Here is a 27,800-nt window from a genome sequence, read left to right as displayed (position 1 = left end):
AATATTTTAAGATATAAAAAAATACTTATCCGAAGAAAGAAAACTTCAATGTGTTAATATTAAGTGTAAAAATAATAACAAAATAGGTTAATATTTATGTATCTCAAGTATATAACTTACTACATTAAAAACAAATGTTACTAAAAAATAGCTACAATTTTATTCTATTCATCTAGTCATTTACCACTCACCAAGCACCTATTACATGCTAGGAAACATTCTAAGCATGGTGATACAATGATGAACAAAGAACTCAATCTTCTTTGCTCTCACTTGAACATAGAACTGAATAGACATTAAAAAAACTTGTAGTAGTAGATCAGATGACAATGCACAGGGATTGAAAGAAAAAGGCAGAGTCAACTAGTTAATGGGTAGGTAAGTAAGAAGTAAATGGCATTTGAGAAACTATGAGAAGGTCAAGGTGATTAGAATAGAGATCATGTTAAAAGATAAAGCTCAAAAAGTTGGCAGGAACCACACTATAGGCCTTGAAGGCCACATAAGAACACTTAGAGCAGTAATATTTGCATTAAAAAAAAAATAACACACTGGCTGAATGTACCAGAAGGAGGGAAAGTTATGGCAAGACCAGACATATGTCATTCAGTTGGCCCAGATAAAAATTCACATTAGTCTGAGTGAGGTTGATGGCAGTATAAAAAATAATTTAGTATATAAATTTAAGAAATATTAGAGATAAAACTTGCAAGGCCTGTGATAGATGAGGAAGATGGACATGCAAGAAGCTTTCAAATGCCATTTACCAAGAAAGGAAAATCAGGAAGAATGAGTTGTTTTATGCTTTGTCTATATTTTTAATTTTGTTTTCAAAGAGGGTTATGAGGGAAATATTGTTTGATTTAAAGAAAGTTTGAGTTTCTGAATATCTAAATAGAAAAGGAAGACAATAAATACAAAGAGGTATGGGGAAACTTCAGAATGAGTTATACCCAGTTCTTGGTGGTTTCATGGGTATTCACATATGTCAAAAGTTTAAGTTATACCACAATGATGCTTAAAAATTTAAAAAAGAACAGACATGTTAATTTTAAATGTAAGAAATGTATAAAAATCTGCCTCATAACTTTTTAAATGTTATTTCAGAACATTTTAAGATAGAAAATAAGTTAATTTTACTACCTTGCAATTTTTGGAGCTTGTGAATTTTCTATTCCTTTAAAACAAACTTTTTTGACATGATCTCCTGAACTGTGATCAGTAATAGATTTTTTTTCTTCTAAGAAATCCTGGAATGATTTGGGTGAAACTGAATGTAGAGATGTCCTGTAACAGATAAGACAAATCATGTGAAAACATATTTTTTAAAAGGTCATTGCTGAAAGTTACAAAGGTACAATGGAGAAGATACACCAAGAATTTTACAATATTATACAGTTTTCAATGCAGTTAGATTGTTGCTTTCAATTGTGAACTAAACAATCAATGAAGAACAACACTAGATATAACCCAGATGTTTAAATCAGTAATATTAAAAACAGCTATTTATAACTATGCCTCAGGTACCAACAAAAAATATAGTCAGAACAAATTGAAGTAAGATCAGCAGAGGAAGATACCATGAAACACAAAAATAGAAATTCAAAAACAATACAATATTTAAAAAACAATTTATTTGATAACTATCTAAAGGACTTTTGTAAGTATAATTGGAGTTCCGAAGGAGAAAAGAGATGGCAGTAATATTTAAATAAACAATGGCCAAAATGTCTAAATTTGATGGAAGACAAATTTAAAAATTTGAGAAATTTAGCAAACCCCCAAAAAGATAAATACAAAAAAAAGCATACTAGAGCTAACAAGAAAATCTTGAAAATTTTAAGTATGCAAATAGTTTGGCAATTTACATGAAATGGACGAATATCCTGAAAAAAAAAAAACTTACCAAAAATAAAACTAAATCTGTACAGACCTATATATACTCATAAAATTGAATTAATTTCACCAATCTTGGTATTGTAGAAATTTACAAATTGATTATAAAATTTATATGGGCATACAAAAACCTATATTAGCCAATGTATTCTTAAAAAAGAAATACAAACTTGGAAGAAGGTACAGTAATTAAGACAACGTGAAACTGACAAGGATTAACAAATAATGGAACACAACAGAGAGCTTAGAAACAGACCCACCTATATGGCCATTTTACTTTTGATAATTGAATTGCCAAAGCAATTCAGTGGGAAGTGTTTCTATAATAAGGGTTTCTAGAAAGAAAAATAAGTTGACTTTTTATCTCACCCCACACTAAATCAAGATGGATCATCGACCTAATGCAAAAGTTAAATATTCTAGAAAAAGACTATAATTTGGTAAGCAAAGGTTTCTTAGGGCGAGACAGTAATAACCATCAAATAAAGAATTTAAATTAAAAACTGCATCACAGAAGACATCATTAAGATAACAAGGTATTTGCAAAACATTATCTGACACCAAGAAATTTTCCCCCAAGCCTATGGAAATCCCATAATGGCAGTGTTATATGTGAATGTTAAACTATAAAAAAAGAGACAATTGTGTAATTTGTATTATTACTTATGTGCTTTTTGTTGATTTTCACTTCACATAAAATACCCCTTATTTATCTCTGGGCGAAAAATGTGATCTTTTGTTTCTAATTAGTAAGAAAAGGTACTAGTTGAGACATTATGTTTATCAGTTCTATTCTTACATAAAAATCTAACAAATTCATTTTTTAAAAAATCTGTATGAACAAAAAATAATTTAGTTCTTTTAAAATCTGAATTTGCTAAAACTGATACTCTTCATTTTAAACAAAAATCTTTGAAAGATTTTAACTAATCTTATGTGGCTTTTGTTTTAGGAGGCTAAATTCTCTAAAGATTGTCAATTTGTTGCAAACACCTAAAGTTTAATATTGTACTATATGAAAGCTGAAAATGTTTTTGATACTTGTTTTATCATAGCTATTTCACAATTTTGCTTCATTCTAAAATGAAATTTCCTAATTTTTTCCCCACTTTATTTCTTAGAAGATGTAGTCATCTTAGTGAGCACAACTGCTAGCTAATTTCCCAAAAAGTTTATTTTATATTTTGAAGAAACCATAAAATACATACCCAGGTTGAGTTCATACCTATTTGGGGTACCCTATAAAACAGCAGTCTTCTAAAATCCTATAGCCTGTTTGAATAGCTCATTTGTACCTGACTCTAATCACCAAACCATATTTATAAGATACTTATACATGCATTATTACCCTTATAACAATACTAAAAGATGAGTATTTTTGTCACCATTTATATTTAACAGGCAAGAACAACCAAATTTCAGAAATACAGCAGGGCTGGAATGCAAATCCAGTTCTTAATGACCATTATAACTCTTCCTTTGCCATCTAGTCTACCATTGCCCTTCAAAATGAATCAACACAATATTACAAAGTGCCAAAGATAACAGATGGGAGGAAAATGATGATTCATACTTAGTTTTATTAGTGTATGAGCTAAGCATCTATTCATACCAAAATTGGCTAGAAATGTCTAATTACTCAAAGGTTACAACAATGTAAACTGTCTGCCTCATATAAGCTTTTCCTTTAAAAAAATTCACGAAAACTATTACTATGTAAAGATCATTATAAATTAAGTTACAATTTATTTAAATAATAACAGCTAACATTTGTGTATTTGATTGTACAATGCTGAAAATGTTTTGCTAAAAGTATTTCATGCAATGATTCAGTGCAATCTTTTCAAAACACCTGTGAAACAGGTATTGTTTTCAGCCCTATTGACAACAAAAGACAATAACTAATCTAAGCTCATACTGCTACTAAGTAATAGAGCCACAGTTCAGGCAAAGATTCACTTTAGAACGTAATCATTCTATTCTACTGTTGTGCCCACATTTAAGTCATTTACCCTAAGTAAAATCTAAAATCATATGAACTTTATAGATTTGTATCAGAAACATGACCTACTAATGTATTCATATTAAAAATTCTTCAAATGGAACTAACGACTTAGACATTATCACATACAAAAGACACACACATAGAACAAAAAATTACATTTATATATATTTTATATATATAAATATAATCACTCATTTCCTTACCAACTCTCTCCCCCATAAAACACACATACTTCCAAGTTCCTATTGGCAAACAAATATTGTATAAAGTACAATATATCACTAGTCAATTGGGAACACTGCTGGCAAATATTCTTGCCAGGAAAATCTGTTGAATATCTTCTGTAAATAATTCACGTTTCTAAACATTGAAACTCGTAATGATCTGTATAAAAAAAGCACAAGTTATTATATTCCCCCTAGTGGTAATTTGAAGCCTCCTAATTGTGGTAATATTATCTCCTTAAGACTCCATATAGGTGAGAGTGTTTATAAAATACCTTAAACTCACATGTTCATGAATCATGTAGTTACCTATAAAATGTGTTATACGGATTTGTTTAAAAGAATTGTTATTCTTTCTACTGATAATGGCACAACTGAAAATAGTGTCTGATAACTATCCCACAATTTTACTTTCCCAGTTCATAGACTGGCTATATTTTCCAGCTTAGCATCAGGGAAACTTTATGGAGAAGCATTTGTAGCCACATAAAAAATTAATCAAAAATGTGATCCATAGCTAACACAATCATGAAAATTTTGCTTTAATGAATAAAATTTCTTGCTCTAAAAAGTTAAATAATTGAAATTGGTGTATAACTTACAGGTTAGTTTGAAATGAAATTTTCAAGAATTAATTCATACATCAAGTCTGATCACAAATATTGTGCATTCTTTAACTCCAGATGAGTTGGAGAAATAGTATAGCATTTCTCAAGTAAAACACTTGACAATAAAAAGTGGCCAAATCCTATAGATTTGGGATTTAAAATTGAACTGGTTAACTCTAATTCAAGAAAATGTTATCTTTAACACTTAACATTGCCACACCTAACCGCAGGGAGCAAAATACAACTATACACTGAGGGTCATATAAACTAGGTAAATGAATGTTAAGTAAAAACAAACTAAGAGGGCTAATTTGTGATTTGCTAATTGCCTATTAACCCTACTATTTAGATAAACATAGTATAAAGACATCTAAGAAAATTACATCAAATGATTCTTCAAAAGAGTATATATTTTTATGAAGTATTAAAAAAGCAGATAAATTAAAATCACTATGATAATGAATATAGAGTAAAATTTAAATTCTATCAATATTTTACAGACCGACATTTACAAGGGAGATTCTGAGGGAAACCTATTTCATTTTTAATTTCCTCAAGCACATACTACATAAATTTACACTGTATGTATTTATGATTAATATGGGTCTCCCTGGCGGCACAGCGGGTTGAGCGCAGTGCTGTGAAGCTGTCCACAACCTCTGCAGTGCGGGTTTGATTCCTGGCCAGCCAGGGGGATACCCACTTGGTGTGGCAGACCTCTCCTGTCTTATCCACTGCTCCCCTCAGCAGTGCTTTCGGACCGTCTGGCTGTTGTGCACCCCGCTCTGTCTCTGGTGAATCCTCTCACCCTCCCACGCCTCTGGCCTGTACCCCAGCTCTTGTATAAATAATTCTTTAAAAAAAAAGTAATATACAATAAATTATTCTATAGCCAAATAAGAATTATTTCCATTTAGGCTAAATGTAAATTCCTAAATAGCACACCAAATATTCCCTCCAGAGCTTCCTCAGTGCTTAGTTAATTCTCCAAAATTGCAATATATTTAATATCTTGAGAACTAATCTATAATTTTTTGGCTTTTTTATCCTTTTTGTTAAGAAAAAAATACAATTCAGTTTTGTAGCAGCTATTCCATAAAATCTACACTGACCAAATTAATCTTGTATATTGCCTTATCAGCAGAACTAGCAGAGTACCTGGCATGTAGAAGGTATTCAACAAATACTGATAGTTAAAAAATATTTTATTAAACCCCAAATCTCAACTTTTACTGTTTTTTTCTTTGGGTTTCCAAGCTCCTGTTTTACTTTTTCTACAATCATGCTTTGGTTCTAGTAGTGGCTCTGACAGACATTACATTAATTTTGTGCCAGTGGTGGCACTCAAATACTCAGAGTTGCCACTCTTCAAAATAACTTATATTTCAATTGAGAAAATTATTCCCTCTTATAAGGAAAATATGACACTAGAAGCCATGAAGTGATTCCCCAGACCAAAGTTACTGCTTCTCAGATACTGTGTAATACTTGTGGAAGAAACAGTTCCTCTGATCTCTACTCTTCACTTTGCCTTTTACATCATGCAAATACTTCTCTAGAACTGGTTTCCAATTATTATAAGTTACAAGGAAAAGGGAGGGTGGGAGCAGGAAGTGCAACCTATTTTTACATGTTCCAAAATTGTTATGTGATCTCTGGATATTATTCCCATTAATGCGGCCACATTCAGATTGAGAAAGTTTATCTAATGCAATATCCATTAATGTATCTGCTTAAAAAAGTAACAAGCTATGACTAAAACCCTGTACAGATATTCATAATGCACAAAAAAAGACAAAGAAATAAAGGTTAAAAAAAGTTTATAAAAATTTTCTGTTTTATAAAAATGGGGGAAAAGAGATTGCTTTTTAAAATTGTTTTAGCAACATACTAGAGCACTTAAAAAATTTTATCTACACACAAAAAAATTTGAAAATTATGATGTAGATGTCAAAACAAAGTTTCACTTCCCAAGTTCCAATTTTTAACTTTTTTAAAAGCAAAGAGGGGAATGAAATATTTTAGAAGACTTTAGAAACACAGGGAGGGAGGTGGAATCCAGAAATCAAAAAACTATCTTAAAAGCTATGCACAGATCTGTACTTATTTATAATGAAAATTAAAGCATACCATGCATTTGCTGGTTTTGGGGATTTTGAAGGAGTGGTTAAAGCTGTTTCCATGCTATTCATTCCTGAATTATTTTCTTTGGTAATCATTGCAATCATTTTTCTTTGTTTCTGAGAAAGTTTACCATGAGACGTCATTTTCCTAGAAATAAAGTTAAATTAACCAATTAGTTTCACTGCTTCTGAAAAATTTTAACTCTATGAGAAATCATGTTGCTAGAAATTAAACCTATTAGGATTAATTTCTGCATAATGAAGGTTATAGGGAATTACATTTCTTTGCATTTAATGTAATTTTAATATTATTGGATCAAAATGACAAGTTTCAACAGTGACAATGATCAACCAATATCTGTTATCAGTCCAGCTACTAACACATTTGCATCAAAAATAGTCCACAGTGATCACTTTAGAGACAAGTTTCTGACATGGAATGCTATGTTCCACAAGAATACAAGTCAACCCAATTCACTCTTCATATATTTAAAAAAAGTTACAAGGCAAAATTTTCTAGAAAAGGGCTTATCATTAATATCAAATATAAAAAATAGGAATAATTTCAGTACACATCTTTCAATTCTTTGGGGCAGAAATATAACACAACATAGTCTTTGCTATTTTATGATTTTTAACCAACCCCAAATTTGTCTTTGGTGTAGCTCCACACTTTTGTCTATTTTCTTCAATTTGCATGATAGTTCTGAGATCCGTAACAGGCGGGCTGATAGGACTAAAACACATACAAAGGTTACTTTATAACACATTCATTTATCCATGAAACCTAATTCCCAAAGTTTACTGAAAAGTTAAATTTTATGTAAGACTGATAATGTGAGAGCAATTTAGATCTATCAGTTGCAGCCAACTTAAAAAAGCATATTTTGAATGAAAGTCATTCTTACATATATACATAAATACTAAAATGCAAGTGAAGCTCATAATATTAAATGATACAGCAGAAACTCAACTAAACTTCCATTTAAATTCCCATCCTTTATGATAAATGAAACTTGAGAATTCTATTTTTTCCTTTTTTTTTCCTTTATTTCTAACAATTTTTACCAATGTTAACCCTAATGAAATTAAAAATGACCAGTTAATGGAAAAACTTGGGAATGCTCAACAATACTAAAGACTCACCAGAGATAGCTGTAAGAAGAAAAAATTTCTATATTTTTTAGAAATAGTTTCTGATCTAAATGAAGTCTACGATTACATATTAAGGTATAACCTGTTTTATTTTCTCTAAAAAATTATAATTTCTATTAGATATTTCAGAACAGATATAGAAATATGTATGTATATGTTCATACTGAGGATGCTTAGCACATATTGCTAAGCCCTTTATCAATGGACACTGTACTGAAATAAACAATTTCAAAATTGTTTTGCTGACTTTACACCAAGTTATTCTTAAAACATGTTTAACAAAAAAATTCTAAAATTAGCAATTAGAAGTTGCGTCTAAGTATCCCCACAAATTTTATATGCTCCAATTTTAGAAAATAGAAATTTAGACAGGCAGCACAATGATGACCAATTTCTGAACTACCTGATAATGAAGCCACATAAATTGGGCATCATAATTCACAAGTGGCTAGATAGTACAAATGTTTAACAAGAACTCAAGAGTACTATGTTTCAGTTATATCTACTTCAGCTTTAAAAATTTTTTAAAAAGAGGCAAGTTAAAAATCACAGTGTAACATTAAATGAATACCTGAACAAAAATGCACTCTGGAACCATGATCTTGATTAAACACCTTAATGTACTAAAAAAAAATGATAAAGTATGCCAAGAAATGAGAAAATGGTCTTCCTAAATGGGAGTTTTAACTACTCTATACTATCCTAAAAAAAAAAAAAAAGCTGAGTATTAGGATTCCTTGACAGTCTAGGGGGAAAAAAAGCCTCTTTTAGCTGATTAGCTATTTATATGTACTTAGGTTATATTCATAAATTTCTATTACATAAAACTAATATTTATACTAATATTTTTCAAATGTTTCCTTAAATTTTTTTGACTAAAAATTATATTTCTCAGATGAACAAGTACACAACAAAATGAAAATCCTACCTCAGAGAGTTAGTAACCCAACTGGAAGAGTTTGTAGTATCGAATATGTTACTGGGAATAGGCTGTGGAGCAGATATTTTAAGTTTTGGTGACTTTTCCCATGGTTTTAAATCTTCCTTAGAATATGTAGGAGGTGTGCCATTAATGTATTGTTTAACTTTCCCCTGAGAGGAGAAAAACAAGTAAATAGACGCCTAGTACAGTAGTTAATATATAGTACTTAACCCTTTGCACTCCACTGTCCCCTCTCAGGGGACATCGGAATTCATTGGTGATTATGGGGAATTGAGGTTATTTCAACGCAACTTTTTGAGACATGCATGTTTCCCTGAAGTTTTATCTTGAAATGGCACAAGAAATTAAATCAAAATGTCATAAAATGGTTTGGAGTGCAAAGGGTTAATGATATAGATACACTATGTTAAAAAGTAAAATCTTCAGTTATGTAAACAATCAGCAAATCAAAGTATTTTTTAAAAAAGTAAAATCCTACATCAGGTTCAATTCTTTTATAAAGTAGCGCCTATACCAATTTTCAAACTGTACAAGTGACTAATCCAGTAATTGTGAATTTGGGAAATAATTTTCAGAGAAATAAGTTTGCATATTGTACTTACTGTGCAAAATGCACATGAGCATTAAACAAAATGTTAGTAAGTCATTCAAATAAGATGTGAAGCAATAACCCTAAAATTAGTGTCCATGACTTTAATATGAAAGATAATGAAGTATAAATGTCATGTTTCATTCTGAATATAAATATCAATAAAAGTAACTACTAAATACTTCAAGAGACCCTGAATATATTGTTACTACAAAATATATTGTTGCTACAATATATCAAGGAATTTATTTTAAAAATGTTCACTTTTGGGCCTTCCCTGGTGGTGTAGCGGTTGGGCACTGGGCTGCGAAGCTGCCCACAGACTCTGCAGCGCCGGTTCGATCCCCAGCCGCTGGCAAGAGTCCCACATGGCGCGCAGACCTCTCCTGCCATGCCTGCTGCAACCCTCAGCAGTGTATTTCATCACTCTGCCTGTTCTGTTCCCTGCTCTGACTCTGGTGAATTCTCTCACCCTCCCCCGCTTCTGACTGTACCCAGTGCTTGTATAAACAAATCTTTAAAAAAATAAAGGGAAAAAAAAAAGTTCACTGTTATGATAAATTCTTCTGTTAATGCCAGGCATTCATAACCTGCTTCAATCTTCTGTTAAACTTCAATGTGTTCCAGACCAAACTCGGTGTTAAATGAATTACCCCAAAACTTTTGCATAATAAAAACTAAAAGGAAAAAAAAATGCAAAGATTCTAAGATTCTAGACAGAGTAACATTCTATTGCCCTAGTATGTTTTGTAGATGTACAAGGGTCAGAGAAAAAAACTATTAAGTTATACATTTCCTTCCCTATAGATCAACAATTATGAAATAAAATGTTAAGAGATATCTAAAAGAAAAAATAGCAAAACTCGGAGTAAGTTAGACTAGAACTCAGATTGTTTTGCCAGTTAACATGGAAGAAAGACAGCAGAATTTGACATCAGTGTTAATTTCAAAATAACTTTCATTGACAGTGTGTAGCTTATGTTAACTGACATTTCAAAATAAAATTCTGACTTACCTATATATTTTTCAATGTATAGTGTTGCTATATTTTATATCAACATTATATTTTAATTGCAGAAAGGTTAAAAATATAACATCATAAAAGGTTCAGAACTGCCACTAAAATCTTTAAAGCTAGAAACATTATGTAAAACTGACAAAACTACCACTACCATTTATTGTATCATTAGTATCTCCTTACAAACCAGCTGGGAAAGTGTTTAAAAGTCAGAGCAAGAAATAACAAAAAACTTAAGATAAACTTATTTATAGACCTAAAATTAAGAGAACAGTGCATTAGCAAAAAAAAAAAAAAAAACCAAACCTCAATCTTATCTGAATGAAATCCTGTTGTGAAATCAGGAGACTGTAAATCTCTAGGACTACCCACTCCTATATAGCTTCCTTCAGAGTCTGATGTTAACAGTTCTGGAAGAGATTCCACAGAATAGGTCTTATCGGACTTTAATAATCCTAAAAGGTAAAATTTCAAAAATTTCAATGGATATATTAAACAAATATATATTTGAAAACCAAATAAAGCTAAAAGCTTCCATTTATCCTGATTTAATAACAATTATATTCACTGTAAACCAGCTAGAAGAAAGCAATCAGCTGATGTGAAAATCTGAAATGGAAATCTTATGTTTTATTCATTTTAATTATATACAAATTGACTAAGGAAGACAGTTCTTTGGGATCTACTAAAAGAGTAATTCAGAAACTTTTCACTCCATAAAGAAGACAAAATTAACTAACTACAGCCTGCTTCACTTTCTATTTCTCATCTGTTTCTCTGTATAGAAATTTCCATACTAGGCAGAGGGGATCTGGTCCCCCATTACGTATTCTTAGAAGCATTTTAGCCTTCTAACTCTCCTGTAGCCAGCACAGTGGCCAACCAGCAAAGGCTCACTGAAGCAAATTGTGGCCTGTTTGAGGGTTTTTCATTCTGTAAAAAATATTATCTATTGAAAGCTATTTTCAATTAGTTTATTGCCTAAAGAAAGCAAAAGGATTGTTATTAAATGTATATATCATTTCTTCCCTTATGCAAGCTAAACAACTATCTCTCTGCCATACCTGGTTATCCAGCTTTATTAGCAGATCAGAATAATTTCAATATAAAGGGAGTGAAAAGTAAACTTTTGCTAAGGTTCAGGCATTTATTTTCATATTTCAAACTTAGTAAATTCTAAATGACATAGGAAAAGAAAATATCACATGAGCTGTAACTAAAAGGTAAAATTTCATCATAAAAAAAGTTCTACAATTAGTAATTTTATTTTTAAATTATCTCAAACATTCAAATAAATGTTATTTTCTTTAAAGCAAATAACTGACAGAATATACTATCTTTGTTCATTTTGTACTTCATAGCTAATACAGTTTGGAAATAAACTTTTTTAACCACAATCTTTTAATAATATTTTTTCTAAGAAAGTATATTTAATACTGGAATGCTCCCAAAAGCCAAATAAATAAAGAGGATTTGTGGTTAAAAACAATTTCACTCTTTTTACTTCAAGGATTAAGACAAATGCTAAGCCTTCATACTACTGATGAAATTTGCCTCATATTAAATTTTCTTCCAGAAGAATCTCTATGGCCTCCAATTAAGTTTAACTGTGTAATCATTATCTGCTTTGGCCAAAGGAAGAATAGGAAGAATGGTACAGCAGAAAGAATATGGAATTGGAATCAAGAAATTCCACTTATTTCTTTCACTACCTCGAATCGCTTATTTCCGCAGCTTTATAGGAAGAATCCTAAATTAGCTCATTACTAATGTCTCCTCCAGCTCTGAAATGCTAAGACTCTAACACATGTGCTAACAATAGCACTATTTAAAACAAACCAAATATCTGCTTTTTCCTTAAATTTTCTAGGTTACTGGAAAATTACTAATCTCATTGCTGTCTATCCATTCATTCATCATTCCATCAACCCAACTATGCTCCTTCCAAGTACTAGTGGTAATCCTTACAACACAGAAAACAAACTCAAAGGATATTTAATTTTGAAAGATTCTAAGATAAGTTTTACCCATTTACTACCTCACCAGATTCCTATCTTTAGTGAATAATTAACCATGTATATTATCTTTTAAAAATTTGTTATCTGAGGGCCTCCCTGGTGGCGCAGTCGTTGAACGCTGGGTTGCGAAGCTGCCTGCAGCCTCTGCAGTTGCTGGTTCGATCCCCAGCTTCCCCGGCCATCAGAGGAGGGTCCCACATGGCGCGCAGACCTCTCCTGCCGCCCGCTGCTCCCCTCAGCAGTGTACTTCGGTCCTTCTGCCTGCTCTGTTCCCTGCTCTGGCTCTGGTGAATTCTCTCACCCTCCCGCGCTTCTGACTGTACCCAGTGCTTGTATAAATAAATAAAATAAATCTTAAAAATAAATAAAAATTTGTTATCTGAAACAACTATTCTTGACATTTCTCCATTTGAGCTTTTTAAACATGTCAAATACCTCACTTGAAGTATCTTATTATATATAAAAAGATATTCTTTGCGCTGAATAGCTATTTTTTTTTCCACAAGAATACAAAACAATTATGCTTCTATTTTTCAAAGTTGCTTGTATGAAGGATGCCTATGAAAGTACTGCTGAAAAAAATTGCACCCAGGTTATGTTTTAACTACTATATATGTATCTACCATTTCTCAAAGCCATATTGTAATTTCATGATTTTACTGTCATACTTCATGTTTTTATCTAAAAAAATACTATTCAAAAGTTAGACATTTTCATTTGCATTTAATTAGATGAATCTTGAAAGCGATATAGTACTATTGGCCTGAAATTTGGTTAACAAAAAGATGTGTGAGGGGTGCTGCTCTATATAAGATATTAACAAGCAAAAGGCAAGTTTAATTTTTATAGAACACTAGACATTTTTTAAGATTAAAACAAAAAAAGCTTTATAACAATTTGGGAGACAATTACGGAACTTTGGATGCAGAATGTAATAGCAGATAATATTAATGAATTAATGCTAATTGTATTAGGTTTGGTAGTTTGGTTGCATAGAATACCCTTACTCTTAAGAAATTTAGAGCTGGGGAAAGGGTCATGTCTACAACTTCCAAGTGAATCAGTAAAACAATTATTGTCTATGTACAATATACACTATGTATTCAACAGAAAGTCTGCAGGAAAAAGCAAATTTCCTAAGACTTCTTAATCTGGGTGATGGGTATTTTATATACATGTTCATGTTATTTTTATTTCATCTTTTCAGTAAGTGAAATATTTTCAAAATAAAAAGCTGGGGAAAAAATTCAAGAAAAATACATCACCTTTACTTTCAAAGATGCTCACGTCTACATACAAAATGAGCTACAGTCTACTACTAGATTTTAACCTTCTATGCACAAGAATGGCATCTCACTTGAAGTACTGATGTATATGAATTGAATTCACCTGATAATATCTGTCATGTTTTTACCCAGGATAAACACTTCCCTGTACCATAGTGAGCAAGGAAGTCTTTCCGAAAACAAAACTTACCCAGTTGTACCTTGATTTAAAAATTCACCAAAGTTACTGATAACCTTTAGAATAAAACTTAAATTCTTTACTTTCGTACACAATAAGCTTTCAAGTCTGATCCTCTCAAAGTCATCTCCAACCTACACAAACCCTGTGTGGCTAAGTTGCACCATATGCACAAAAAAGGTACAGTTCTAATGCCTTTGAACTTATAACTTATTGTTCCCTTTACATATTTTCTGCCTACTTTGCTTGACAATTTCTCTTCATTCTTAAAGGTCCAACTCAGGTATCACTTTCCTCTTAGAGGTCTTTCCTGACCTTAGGCAAGTTTGGGTAACACTTTTGTACACCCAATGAAAACTTAACAGTACTTATAACGTACTACCATTTTCTACAGCGCCCTAAGACAAGGGCTATTTGCTATTTCAGTGCCCAGGCAGAAGGCATATAACAGTATTTAATACATCCTACATGAATTAGATAATGAATAGAGATATGAAATAGCAGATCAGAAAATAGATCCTACTAACCTGTAGATGGTGGACTCTGACCTGTAGATGGTGGACTCTGAATAATATCTGAAAGGTTATAACCTCCAGAGCTATCTGAACGCTTACGTTGCTTCTTTTTTGCTTTTGTTTTTGCCTTCTTGAACATATTCTCCCTAGGAAAAAGCAAACATAAGTCATTTTCTACATACAAATTAGAGATGTGACTCTAGAAGAACTATACATTTTAATCAAAGACTGTAGCATTTCAGTGAAATAGAAAACATATAAGGTTACACACACTAGTCACCTTTATCTAGGAGGTCTGTAGCAAATTAATTTCACATCAGCTTAAATTATTACTTGTTCTAATCTTAGCATTTCTGTGAAAGTAACAAACAAGATGGTATATCTATAGGAAAATACTTTGAAAAGAAAAATACTACAAATGTTTACACACAAGCTATTATGAACTGTGATCTTGAAATAGAACTATTTGGTGGTAATTTTGAAAGCATTTCAGGAAAAGCTTAATTTTTTGAATTAAAGGAAAATTAAAATTATGTAGACTGAAACTTTTGTTTTACCTGAAAATTAGAGGTCTCATTATGTATTTTATCCACAATTATGCAGGTCAATTGTGAATATTATTTTGTAGAGGCCAAAGTATTTGTCAGTGTCGTTAATTTATTATAAATTTTAATATAATGTCATACATCTAAGTCAGATACCTATGCTACAAATATCCCAAATGCCAAATACCAAACTCTAGGAAAAAGGGATTTCAAATAAAGATCACTAAAACCCAAAGAGAAACCCAAAGAGAGTTTTTCAGCAAGCTACACATTTGACTATTATATAACCATAGTGGCATATATATTTATGTGAGATTTTGTTGGAGGACTTCCAAATGTCAGTCACTGCACATCATATCACTGAAACCAGTTATCTAAAGAATGCTGAGAAGTGGCTGATATACTCCTCTCTGGAGTATCTCTGGCTTAACCTCTCTAGAGGGCAAATTTCTAGTCTAAGTAAAGAAAAGGTAATCACTTAATTGAATAGGTTATAGGTTGAGATCAATGCTCTTTGAAAGAATCACAAAAAAATCGTCTTTTCTAAATCACCCTAATGCAATATATTTATTTTTTAAGTATAATCTCAGTAGTGTTTGCAAAAGTGACTAAATAGATGCACTTAATACCCCAACATGTTTAACGTGAGAATTATAGTCCTTTGATATTTACATTTGCTTATATTTGCAAATATTAATTATGCATATTCTTTGTATTAAAATAAAGTTAAGAATGAAGATAAATACATATCAGGTTTTCAATTTTTTTAAGTATCAATATGAAAGTGTCTAAGATCACGGTGTATGCATTGAGTGGAGAAGAAAAAAAAAGGAGGAAGGGGGAAAAAGAGCTTACGAATAATTTTGTTCTATATTTATCCCTTCTTTCAAAAAGATATCTCCATCTTCTACTTCCAAATAGCTAATATCTGGTCCATCCTGATAAGGTGTGATGAGTCGTCTATCCATTGCTGGAATCTATAGGAAAAAATGTCACTTTTTAAACATAAAATTTATAAAGATTCTTTTTAAATAGGTATAATAGCCCATTTGTTTTACTATGTGGTGACATTAACTAGAAAAAGTTGGGGATGCTCAATCATTTCCTAAATGTACAGTGGACAAAAATTTGATTCGACTGATTGGCTTATTCCATGAAACTGAAAGAAAAAAAAAACAAAAAACAAAAAACCTCCCCTTTATTAGCAAATACAGATTAGTTCATTTCTTTGTTATGTGAATCAATGTTTTACAGTCCTGAGCTTTGATGAAAATAATGACCATCTGAAGCTTTCTATAACCTTTATTTGTAGAAGAATCAAATACTAATTTTATTATTAAATATAGTAAATTTTGATTATCACACATCTCTATGATCTATAAAGAAATCCTATGTCCTCAATTTTAAGACATTAATGTATAAGAATTCATTATGAAAAGTTTCCATTAAGAAGTCTAACCTAATATACTACTTTTATTGATAATACCATAGCCAATCTCACTGAACAAATACAAACCTTACCATTTTACGGTAAAACAAAGAAAGATCCTTTAAAACGCCATCACTCAAAACATCAAGAGACCTAAAATATAAAATACAAAATTCTAAAGACTCAATAACTTAATACCCGTCAAGATTTTCAAACAACTCAATTTTCAAGTTATTTTGGAAGTACTAACATTACACTACTAAAATTTTTAAAAATTTGTGTGGTTAATATATTTCTAATAAACAGCAAACATGTTAGACAAATATCTTGAATAAGTCAAGTATCTCTTATAAATGGCATAACAAAATGGCAACTATTCCTTTTCCAACCTTCATGCCCCTCAAATTACACTCTAACTACAGAAGAACAACTACATCAACAGAATGAAAGTTTATCAAGATACCTGAATTCTATCTAGGAAAATAACCTGCATGCCTTTGGGCAACTTACTTTACTTTTTTGGATGTTAGTTAGTTTCTAAAAAAGTACTTAAAGGCATCAGTGAAAATTTAAACCAAGTTTGCAATCTGAAAGCTAATACAAAACCACACGCACATTCAAATCTGTACCAAACTACTTTTTATAACTTTGAGGATAATTAACTTTTGATGTTACTAAAATTTTAATGTTGTCCTCCTTTTAATATCCCTGTGCAGATTTATTTACACTTCTGGCAAAACGATTCTTTATTTAGCAATGGCTAAGTTTATGTCTTTATTTTAAAACAATTTATGCATGTCTACTTAAAACTATACAAGTAAAATCATCACCACAGCACAAGTGCCATCCTTTATTAAACAACTCTGCCGACAAACTTGTCACAACACAGTAATTAACAACAGTAGGGTGAGAGATTTTCCAATATTTTAGATTTGATACTTGTTTTACATTTTGGTTGATTCTTATCTAACAAAATAAATAAGTTTAATTTGGAAATACAAGGTAGGAAAATAACCAGAATTACTAATGCAATGTCAATGAAGAAATGAAACCATTCTGAAACTCTAGCCAGGCTCTGTCACTAAAATACCATAGGCATTTTAAAATGACATTTTAAATATCTCATAACATTAAATTGTATTTGTATATATTCTTATACTCATTTTACAATGTTGAAAATAAATTCAAGTTTTTGTATAAAAACATGCAGTTAGTGACTGCTAGTGTCAATAAAATTTGTTAAAGTATCAAAAAAATCAGTATCATCTGCCTCAATAAATTTAAGTTTCTATATTATGACTCAGCTAAAGTTAAAACTTTATGAAATGATGATAAAAAAGAAAAGCATTTTTCACATAATACCAATGCATTAAAATGTTATAAGAATTTCCTATAAATTGAATTCTAACTATCAATTAAGATCTGTTAGCTACTCACTTCTAAACAAATAGTGGAACATTTTAAATCATGTATTAGAATTTTCTCTGAAAGGTAAGTTCTCAAAAAAATTACTATTTATAATAAACTCTATAGATCAAGACTCTCTTGATTCTTTGCAAAAAAAAGTTCCCTGGAGTTTCTCATGTGTAACATGAAGCTGCAAACAGAACCTATTTCATAAAGTTTTCATGAAAATTAACTGAATCTAGAAATTACTTTAAGAATGTTATCTGGCATTATTTATTACTATCATTATTGTATTATTTATCATTATTGCTATTATTTAGTACTACCAGTAACTATTATCACAGTATTATAAAACAAAATATAGAAATAAACTGAATAAAGCTTTGAAAATGTACAATGATAATAATACTAGTCTCAAATGTATATTATATTCACCAAAACACTCATTTTTCTCACCTTTGACTTCATAGTTAATCAAATTTGGACTTTTTACATTACAAGTTTTTATTGTAAATTCATATCATTACAAATTGTATTATTGAAACATTTGAAAACAATGAAATTTCCAAGATCCCTCTAATTTTGAAATGTCTAAGATTTCAAAATCATCTTTCCATCCAAGTAAACATCAAACAATAAGAAACAGTAGCTTACAAACAGGATATATATATTTAGCTAATTTCTTATGTAAAATGTGTCATTTTTTCATAATAATTTCATTACATTTATTTCTACTAAAAGCTTCTCATACATAAAATTGCAACAAACTAGACAAATTTTTCAGACTATCTCCTACAGCTTAAGTTTAACCAAAGATCAATAATAGTATAGGAAATATCTTAAAGAGGTTAAATACTAAAAGAAAACAGAAAATGAGTAATAAATTCCATGCTTGCTTACATGTAAGGTAATGAAGTGCTAGCTTAAATAGTAAAACATAGTTGCCAAACTAAAGCTAACAATTACCTACTTACCAACCTAAATAAAAAAGGAAATATGCATACATTCAAAAAAATATGTATGGTAACACTGTTACACAACTTTTCAATCAGAACCTAAACTCTCTTGAGGGCATAGATTTTTGTCTATTTTGTTCATAAATGTATCTCCATATAGTTTCCATTTCCACATAGTTGGAATGTACCATCATTTACTTTTAAATTACTAACATACCCACTATTATATATAAACAACTGCTTTTGCCAACAGTCATATAATACATGTATCCAACCTACCTTGCTTCAAGTAAAGCTGCCATATTCAGTCCTATGAACTGTAAACAAGACAGTTTCAATTGTTTAGCATTATACATTGCTGCAAACTCCAGTAGCATAGCAGCATTTTTAAGGGTAACTACAAAGAAAGAAAAGTTTACCATGAGATGAAAGGCAAATTAACAATGAAACAATGAAATATACTTACTTCTAAAGTTGTCAGGTTTGAACATTTAGAACAAGGAAAACTGAAAATACTTTCTTGCAAAAATAATTTACATTAGGGGAAATACAGAACTAGTTTTCTATCCCAATATGCCAGAGTAATTTTAAATGATTGATTATGAGGAAAAATAAGCACACATAGAAACAGTTTAAAGAAAATACAGAAGGAGCATTACATATCATTTAAAAAGCAAACAAATTAGAATAATCTCCCATCTAACAATTTTAACTTTCAATGATAAACAACTTTTCTTTTTAAAGGTTTTCTTTACTTATTTTTGCACAGAAGAACTGGGGTGTAGGCCAGAGGTGGGGGAGGAGGCTGTGTCGTTTCAGAGGATTCACCAGAGACAGAGTGGGGAGAAGAGGTGGACTGACTGAAATACACTGCTAAGGGGAGCAGCAGAGTGAGATGAACGGTCTGTTGTTAAAATTAAACCTGACTGAAATAATCATGAGGGCTGAAGAAAACAAGAATCAAAAACAACTTAAGAATAGCTAGGGAAAGAGATATTGTCATGACTGAATGTTTGTGTCCCCCCAAATTTATACGTTCAAGTTCAATTCCCAAACCTATGTGGGTTAGCTCCCTGGCCAAGGATTGAACTCAGGCTGTAGAGGTGATAGAACTGAAACTTAACCCCTAGTTCATCAGGGAGGCCTAAATTTCTTTTAATTTAATAAAGCACACTTATTCTCTCTTCTGTAAAATTAAGATAAGAAAATGTTAAAATTATTCTATGAAATACATCTACATTGCATAACCCAGTACAATTTGCAGCATGGTGACTATTGTTAATACTGTATTTCATATTTGAAAACTGCTACAAAAATGGATTTTAAAACACATCATCACACACAAAAAAATAAGAACTATGTTCAGCTTTTGCTATTTGTAGGAAATGGGTAGCTAAACATAGTTTCTGCCAAGACAAACTAGTACAAGGGTTAAAATTTTCTAACTTTTAGTTCTCATCCCTAAAATTCCAAAGTAAATCTCACATCATCTTTATTATTCCAGGTCTTATTGTCATTTTAATAAAAATTAATTCTAAGATGTGCATATTTAACAATCTCTGAAATAAGAATGTGATCACAGAAGACAAAATACACTCTCAAAAAGTAACGTCCATTTTACAATAAAGGGCATCATAAAATCAATTAAAAAAAAAAACAAAACAGTAATCCTGGATCAACCCAAGCACATACTAATATTCTAATTTAAAATTACTCACGTTTTTCAGTTAATGCTACTTCACAAATCTCTTTTAATCGAGTTATGAGAAGCTGATCAGCAACCACAAGAACACTACACACAAAGTCAACATTTTGTGATTCTAAAACAAAGAGATGTCATTATTATTTTGTAAACACATGCCTAGAAACAAAGTTCAAGTAACTAAAACACTAACACAGAGAAGATTATAATTATTGTGTAAATAATGAAAAGGAAACTAGGAACTAAAGAAGGAAGCAGAAAAAACTTGCGCAACATCATCAAAGGACTTTCATCATCTGACCTCTCTGGTAATCCCTACAAACCCCACTAGCAGGTCTGTGTCTTTATCGGTCCTAATTCAATGTTTGCCCAATGCTAACAGCATTTTACTGAAAGGATTATAAATAATCAGTGGAAACTGTTAAAATTAAACCTGACTGAAATCATCGTGATGGTTGACAAAAACAGGAATCAAAAACAACTTAAGAATAGCTAGGGAAAGAGATATTGTCATGACTGAATATTTGTGTTCCCCCAAATTTATATGTTCAAATCCAATTCCCAATGAGGCTATATTCAGAGATGGTAATTTTTGAGAATAATTCAATCAAAGGGCGGGACCTTGATTCAATACTATTAGTGTCCTTCTAAGAAGAGATATTAGAGAGGTAGCTACCTGCACCCAACCCTCTCTCTATCCACACACAAGATACAAGGAAAGGTCATGTGAGGGCATAGAGAAGGCAATCATGTGCAAGCCAGCAAGAGTCCTCACGAGAAACCAAACTTGCTAGACCCTGGTCCAGTCTCTTTAAAAAAAAATTTCTGTTGTTTAAACCATCCAACTAATGATATTTTATAAGCAAACTAATACAACTCTCTTTAGGGAACTTTGAAGTCATGAGATATTATTGTAAGTCTCGAAAACCACACACCTGTTGAGAGCTGTCCACTGCTGAGAGTTATGCACTGTCCAAGAATACTTTAGGAAGGTCCCAAATTCTTACATGTAGCTAAATTTGAGACTCTACAAAAGCAGGAAGTCAAAGTTACAGCTTACAAAGGTAAGCTGCCTGCTAGAGAACTGAAGGCTTGCCCCAACACACACAAAAAGATCCTAGGCAAAGGTTGGGAGATATATTGGTTTAAATACATAAGAAAATTCTTTCCTAATTATTACCTGACCACTAAGTAAGCCAAATAAAGATGTCAGGAATCACATAAGACAAAGAGTACAGATTCTAGAATTGTTACACAAACAGGGCCTGCCCTGGTGGCGCAGTGGTTGAGCACTGGGTTGCAGAGGCTGCGGGCAGCCTCTGCAACACCAGTTCAATCCCGGCCACCGGCGAGGGTCCCACAAAAAAAAAAAAAAAAAGAAGTGTTACACAAACAGCAAAAGCAGTAACTCCAAAGGAAGGCTAAAAACATGATTTCAACAGTTGCTACATTGTATTATGTACAATGTCCAATTTTCAATAAAAATTTTGAAAGATACTAGTATGGGCCATACAAGGGAAAAAAGTCAACAGAAACTGCTCCTAAATAATATTCAGAACTACTGAGGCAGAAAAAAGAGGGTAGACTGATAGGATCCTGGAGTCATCACTTCCTTCACAAACATCATGGATCAATGTCAATAAGGAGCAACTACATCTGGAGCAGAGCTGGAAGTAAAGGCCACTGCTTGCACAGGAAGGAAAGAGAAACACTGGGAAGGGTGGGTAAGAATAAGACACAGTGTGTCAGTAATTATGCCAAGACACTGGGAGTGATAACCACCCTTCTCCTTCCAGATGTGCATTTTCCTGCAGGTACCCAAGCCATGGCCACAGAGTATAAGCTTTCTGCTGTTAAGCGTACCCTGCTGAACAAAGGGCATCCAGGTAGCATGTGACTGCTTTCAGCAGTAGAGAAGCATTCACCGATTCCACACAGAATTTCTGTGCTACCAGGTAGTTCTCAAAATGTACAACCAGAGTGTGAATCACCCCAGTGAGTACAGTCTGCAGAACAAAAGGACTCTCAGGTTATCTGTGCATGACACAGGAAGTCAGCAGAGGTCCCCAAAATCATCCCTAGTGCTTCCCTACTACAGCCTCCTGGGAAGATCACAGGGTGCTAGCAGGTGGCTCCTGCTAGCTGGGTTTGGTGACTGAAAGAGGGTCCTGCCTCTCTATGGGGCCAGCTACCAGCTCAGCAGCCAGAAATTGCAAGCTTCCACAAAAAAACACACAAGCTAAACAAAGAACAGTCAGGCTACCTGTGACTGACTGGGTTTGGGATTTGAAAGAGGCATCTGCCTCTCCCCAGTGATCTCTCTTGGACCTCCTCAGACCTCCCTACTACCTTATGTAGCCAGAGTGCGCAGGACATGTGGGGAAAGCATAGCCTGCTGAGCAAGGGGTACTCGGGCTACCTGGGGATGGCCTTGTGGCAAGAAGAAACTGCCTCTCCTACATGCAACATCTAGGCTCCCTTTCGGCTCCCAGCTTGTGCAGTACAAGATTGGGAACTTGTATTGAAGAGTATAAAACTCCCCAAGAGAACACCCTACTGAACAAAAAGCACAACTGTTACAGGATACTAAATCTAGCAGTCCAACAAGCACTAGTTAGATACTGGTTTGGTTCTGGCAGGTCCTCTGACAACCTGAACACTACAGTCTAAAGCTACACACAGTACTTGGCTGGGGCTGGAGCCAACAACATATGCCCCCCCCCCACCTGTGCATGTGCCTGAGCCTCGGGGGAAAGGCACAGTCTATCAAACATGCAAAACTAAATTAGGCTGCAGCCAAAGGGTTAGTTGCAGGCCGAAGCACCAATGGGGGGAATCTGCTTTGTCCACCCTTGACCAGAAAGTGATTACATATCACTCCCTCAAGCAGCTGCAGTGCTGAAGGAGGCATATGACCATGGCAATCTGCAACAATTTCCATACACCTGCATCCCCAGAGCACACAGAAAAGGCTAGACTCTTGGATCTCCATGACTCATGTCCTCCAATCACTTCAAATGAAGAAATAACTTGAATCAACACAACAACAGAAAGCACAACAACCAAGGCCAACACCTAAAATTCTAACTCAAGACAGTTAAATAAAGACTGGAAAGGAAAGCAAGCTAGCTTATTCCATAGAAACCATACAAAAAAGAAAATGAGGAAACAGGAAATCACCCCAATCATTGAGGCAAGACAACCCTGGTTTAAAAAAAAAAAAAAAAAAGCTACTTCAACAGATCTAACCAAACTTCCAGAAGAATTGAGTGACAATATTAGTGACTCTTACTGAGATTAAGAGAACAATGAATGACAAAATCAGAAATACAAGGACATAGAGAATATGAAAAAGTTCAAAATAGAAGTCACAGAGATAAAGAATAGTTGAAATAAAAAATGCAATAGTAGGGCTCACCAGTAGATTCAAAGAGGCTAAGGAGCCCAGTGGGGCAGGATAGGATAGTAGAAATCGTCTAAAAAATATCAGCAAAAAAAACAAGAAAAGGAATGAAGAAAACATAAGAGATATGAGACAACATCAAAAAGAACAACCTATTCAAAAAGATTCCAGAAGTAGGAGAGAGAGAAAGGGGCAGGAATCCTATTTGAAGAAATAAAATAGCTGAGACCAACCCCAAAGCAGAGAAGGAAAGAGACATCCAGGAAGCTCAAAAGAGTTCCATACAAGATAAACTCAATCAGATGTATACCAACACATATTATAATAAAATAGCAAAAAATTCAAGATAAAGAATTCTAAAAGCAGCCCCAAGAATAAAAGACCATATACAAAGGAATGCTCATAAGACCATCAGCAGATTTCTCAGCACAATCTCATAGCCAAAAAGTAGTGGTATGAGGTATTCGAAGATCTGAAAGACTCAAACCAAGAATCCACTATCCAGTTAGGCTAACACTCACACTAAAAATTTAAGAGTGATAAAGAGCTTTTCAAATCAACAGTTAAAGGAATTCATCTCTCTAAACCAGTATTGCATGAAATATTAAAGGGTTTGTTATAAAATAGGGAAAAAAAAAACACTTCGAATAAATCTGCAAAAACAATAAATACAGAGGGAAGGAAAATAAAAATTGGGTCTGATGAAATGAACCAAAAATTATCTTTATTTAAACTTAAGATTGATTTTAAATACACAACCCTATATATTAGCTACCTGGTAACCTTAGGGGGAAAAGTACCTGAAGAAAAGAGGATAAATGGAATGCAAACACTACACAAAAGGCAGCTCTCAAAATACAATGGAAGAGAGTAAGAACAAAAGACAGACACAAAGAGCAACACATCCAGAAAATAAACAGCAAAATGTCAATTAACATTTATGTATCAATAATCTTCCTAAAAGTCAATGACCTGAACTGATCAGTTTTAAGGCAGAGTGGCTTCTGCAGTCTCCATTATAACAACTTGCGCTCCAAAGATAAACAAAGGCTCTAAGTAACAGGTTGGAAATCAATCCGTTAAGCAAATGGATCCCAAAGCAAACTCTAGAAATCTGACTGCAGAAGTGAAGCAACCAGGGAAGAGCATGAGTAGAAGGGAGCAATAGGAGGGAGGAGACCCAATGGAATATGGTGGAGGATTATGGGTGTTTTTCTATGGTGGACATGGTGTTGTAACATACAACTGAAGCGGTGTGAACCTACTCTCAAATTTTATAAAATGTTGTAAACTATTACTGCAATAAAAATAACACAATAAACAATTAAAAAGACACAGAGCTATTAGTAATAAATCAGCTATATAAATATGTCCATAAACTAAAGGAAATCATATGTAAAAACTCAAAAGAAAGTAGAGGATACTGTTAGTAATCATCCCTTATTATTCAATACTATTACATATTCTAAATCAAGTCTGTTGATGGGTTATTTCAAGTAGAAATTAAGATTCATGTTGATCTTACCATTACTACATCTAAAAGATTTAATATCTTAATTCTTACTACTATACCTCTTATCACCACAGCTTCATCAGTATAGAGGTAGTCCAAAATAACTTTCAATATGTCAGAATGTATTGGCATTTCCAGACCTGCACAACTGGAAGCCTAAATGAAGTAAAATAATTTATTTTAAACAACAGAATACTATTACATTCAGATTTAGGTTATTGGTACAAAAAACTATGAACAGGAATCAAATGTAAAATAACATCACACTTATAACATAAAAAAGGATCAAGAATGAAGGAAAAGAAACACACTTACATTCCCAATACATGTCCAAATAACAATGGGGAAATTTTGAATTAACTTTTAAGTAACATTTATTTCTAAGTGATACTATTTTCCAGAAGGCTTACATGAAGCCCAATAAAAAGAGAAACTGAGCTAAAATATCAGGTACCCATTTTTAATTTCTTTACTGTATTTCCCAAAAAATAAGTGTGGCTACCAGCCAATGTGTTTTCTACTTAAATTTTACCTCAATCCATGAGCTACTCAGCATACTATGAAAATATTCTGAAAGGAAAAAAAGTTCAACTCAGTAAGAATTGTATAGTGAAACAATGTATAGTCAGCAACTAATAAAAAATTATACCCACCAAGTCTAGCACAAAGAACACATTTATGACAAGGAAATTCCTTTCCATCCATTGATTTCATGGTTACATCACACAGAAATGAACTGCAAAAAAGAGTACAATTGAAGCTTTAGAGAATTTGGCTTACCTTTGTTTTTCTCGCAATTAAAAGTAGCAGAGGGTATACACAAATAAAAGTACTCATCTCCCTCCACTGTAGGAAAGATTAGGGCCTTACAACAAAGACAACATTTGAAAAGGGAACTGAATATAGATTTTTTAAAAATTCCTACTATTTCTCATTATAGGCCAGATGCTTGTAAAACAGTGACAATATAGTCAAAACCTCTTTAATTCACTTATTTGTATACCTTATTCTGTGCTAAGCACAATGTAGAATATCAGTTTAGTTTTTCAAAACGTTTCACCTACAAAGTATAAACACCTAAAACCAAAAACTTTTAACATATTTAATATCAAACCTATTTCGATAATAGGTTTGCCACGCTAAATTTGATTGTTAACATCATTTCCTATAACAAGATACTAAATTCAGATAAGAAAAAAAAAATCAAAATTTGACAATCTTTTCTTCAATTAAAAAGTAACTAATAAAAACTACTTCAGGGGCCTCCCTGGTGGCGCAAGGGGTTACACACTGCACTATGAAGCAATTCAAAGCCTCTGCAGCACGATTCAAAGCCAGCAAGGGAGCAACCCACATGGTGCAGCAGATCTCTTCTGACTTGCCCGCTGCTCCCCTCAGCAGTGTATTTCAGTCAGTCTGCCTGTTCTGTTCCCCACTCTGTCTCTGGTGAATCTTGTCAAACCTCTGTGTGCCCCCCCCACCCCCAGCCTGTACCCCAGCTCATGTACGCATAAATAAATAAAATCTTAAAAAAAAAATACTCCAGTGTCTTAATTAGTATTTTATTCATTTACCTCAGCAATTCTCCAATATTGACAGAAATGAAGACTAAAAAAGTTAAGAAGTTATCTACCTACACATTGTGCTTCACATGTGAGTATGCAGGATTTTATTTCCACACAGTTTACAAAATTTAGAGATGAAAAGTTTATCTTCATTTCCAAACTTACCATTTTTTCCGATTTAGCTTTGGTTTATTACCAGGTTTCTTGGCAATAACATTAATTTTTTCATTTTCAAATCTGACTCCATCTAACCTATAAAGAACAGATAAAAACAAATTGGTCCTATAAAGAACAGATAAAAACAAATTGGTGAATTTATCTACACAAACAATAAAAACTGAACAAATTAGTTTACATCTGGACATATAATTTATATCACCTACAAGTGTATCTCAGTGAATCCCTACTCTGTGATAAAGGTAGATATTCTCATTCACTTTATTTAGAATTTAAAATATATTAAATATTGACAAAAACCAAATCAAAACCATGGCACAAAGCCCTCCATTGTTTTTAAATAAAAAACATGATACACTTTCTTCCCTACTCTCATCCACACCTAAGATCATAAGCATCATAAATAACAAAAAAAAGAATTTCAAATAATCTGGTTTATAATCTGACAAATACTATGTTAGTCATTTTATATATGCTATATGACAAAACTACAATATGAGGTCGATATTATCCCTCCCATTTTTTATGTAGAGAAATTCAGGTTC

At 32.5% G+C, this 27,800-nt stretch overlaps 1 protein-coding gene across 4 annotated transcripts in view; it reads right to left on the bottom strand.

The window, feature by feature from the left end:
• IBTK (inhibitor of Bruton tyrosine kinase) overlaps window positions 1-27,800 on the bottom strand; it is a gene marked incomplete at both ends in the record, with an annotated part of 58,334 nt that overhangs the window by 5,415 nt on the left and 25,119 nt on the right. For 2 of the 4 annotated variants that reach the window (XM_084228593.1, XM_084228594.1), the window contains 14 exons: window positions 1,144-1,287; window positions 6,864-7,004; window positions 7,500-7,592; window positions 8,940-9,103; window positions 10,868-11,016; window positions 14,592-14,704; window positions 15,959-16,080; window positions 16,625-16,685; window positions 19,175-19,292; window positions 20,614-20,715; window positions 25,573-25,669; window positions 26,046-26,083; window positions 26,167-26,249; window positions 27,244-27,330. In XM_084228593.1, coding sequence (XP_084084719.1) covers window positions 1,144-1,287; window positions 6,864-7,004; window positions 7,500-7,592; window positions 8,940-9,103; window positions 10,868-11,016; window positions 14,592-14,704; window positions 15,959-16,080; window positions 16,625-16,685; window positions 19,175-19,292; window positions 20,614-20,715; window positions 25,573-25,669; window positions 26,046-26,083; window positions 26,167-26,249; window positions 27,244-27,330 — 1,512 coding nt within the window. Of the gene's footprint in view, window positions 1-1,143; window positions 1,288-6,836; window positions 7,005-7,499; window positions 7,593-8,939; window positions 9,104-10,867; window positions 11,017-14,591; window positions 14,705-15,958; window positions 16,081-16,624; window positions 16,686-19,174; window positions 19,293-20,613; window positions 20,716-25,572; window positions 25,670-26,045; window positions 26,084-26,166; window positions 26,250-27,243; window positions 27,331-27,800 lie in introns of all 4 variants that reach the window. The other 2 variants (XM_084228592.1, XM_084228595.1) reach the window with 2 other exon arrangements.

Source organism: Talpa europaea, assembly GCF_964194135.1.
Source record: "Talpa europaea genome assembly, chromosome: 2".
Classification (NCBI taxonomy): domain Eukaryota; kingdom Metazoa; phylum Chordata; class Mammalia; order Eulipotyphla; family Talpidae; genus Talpa; species Talpa europaea.
The sequence above is the reverse complement of the archived record's forward strand: the minus strand, read 5'-3'. Positions and strand labels throughout refer to the sequence as shown.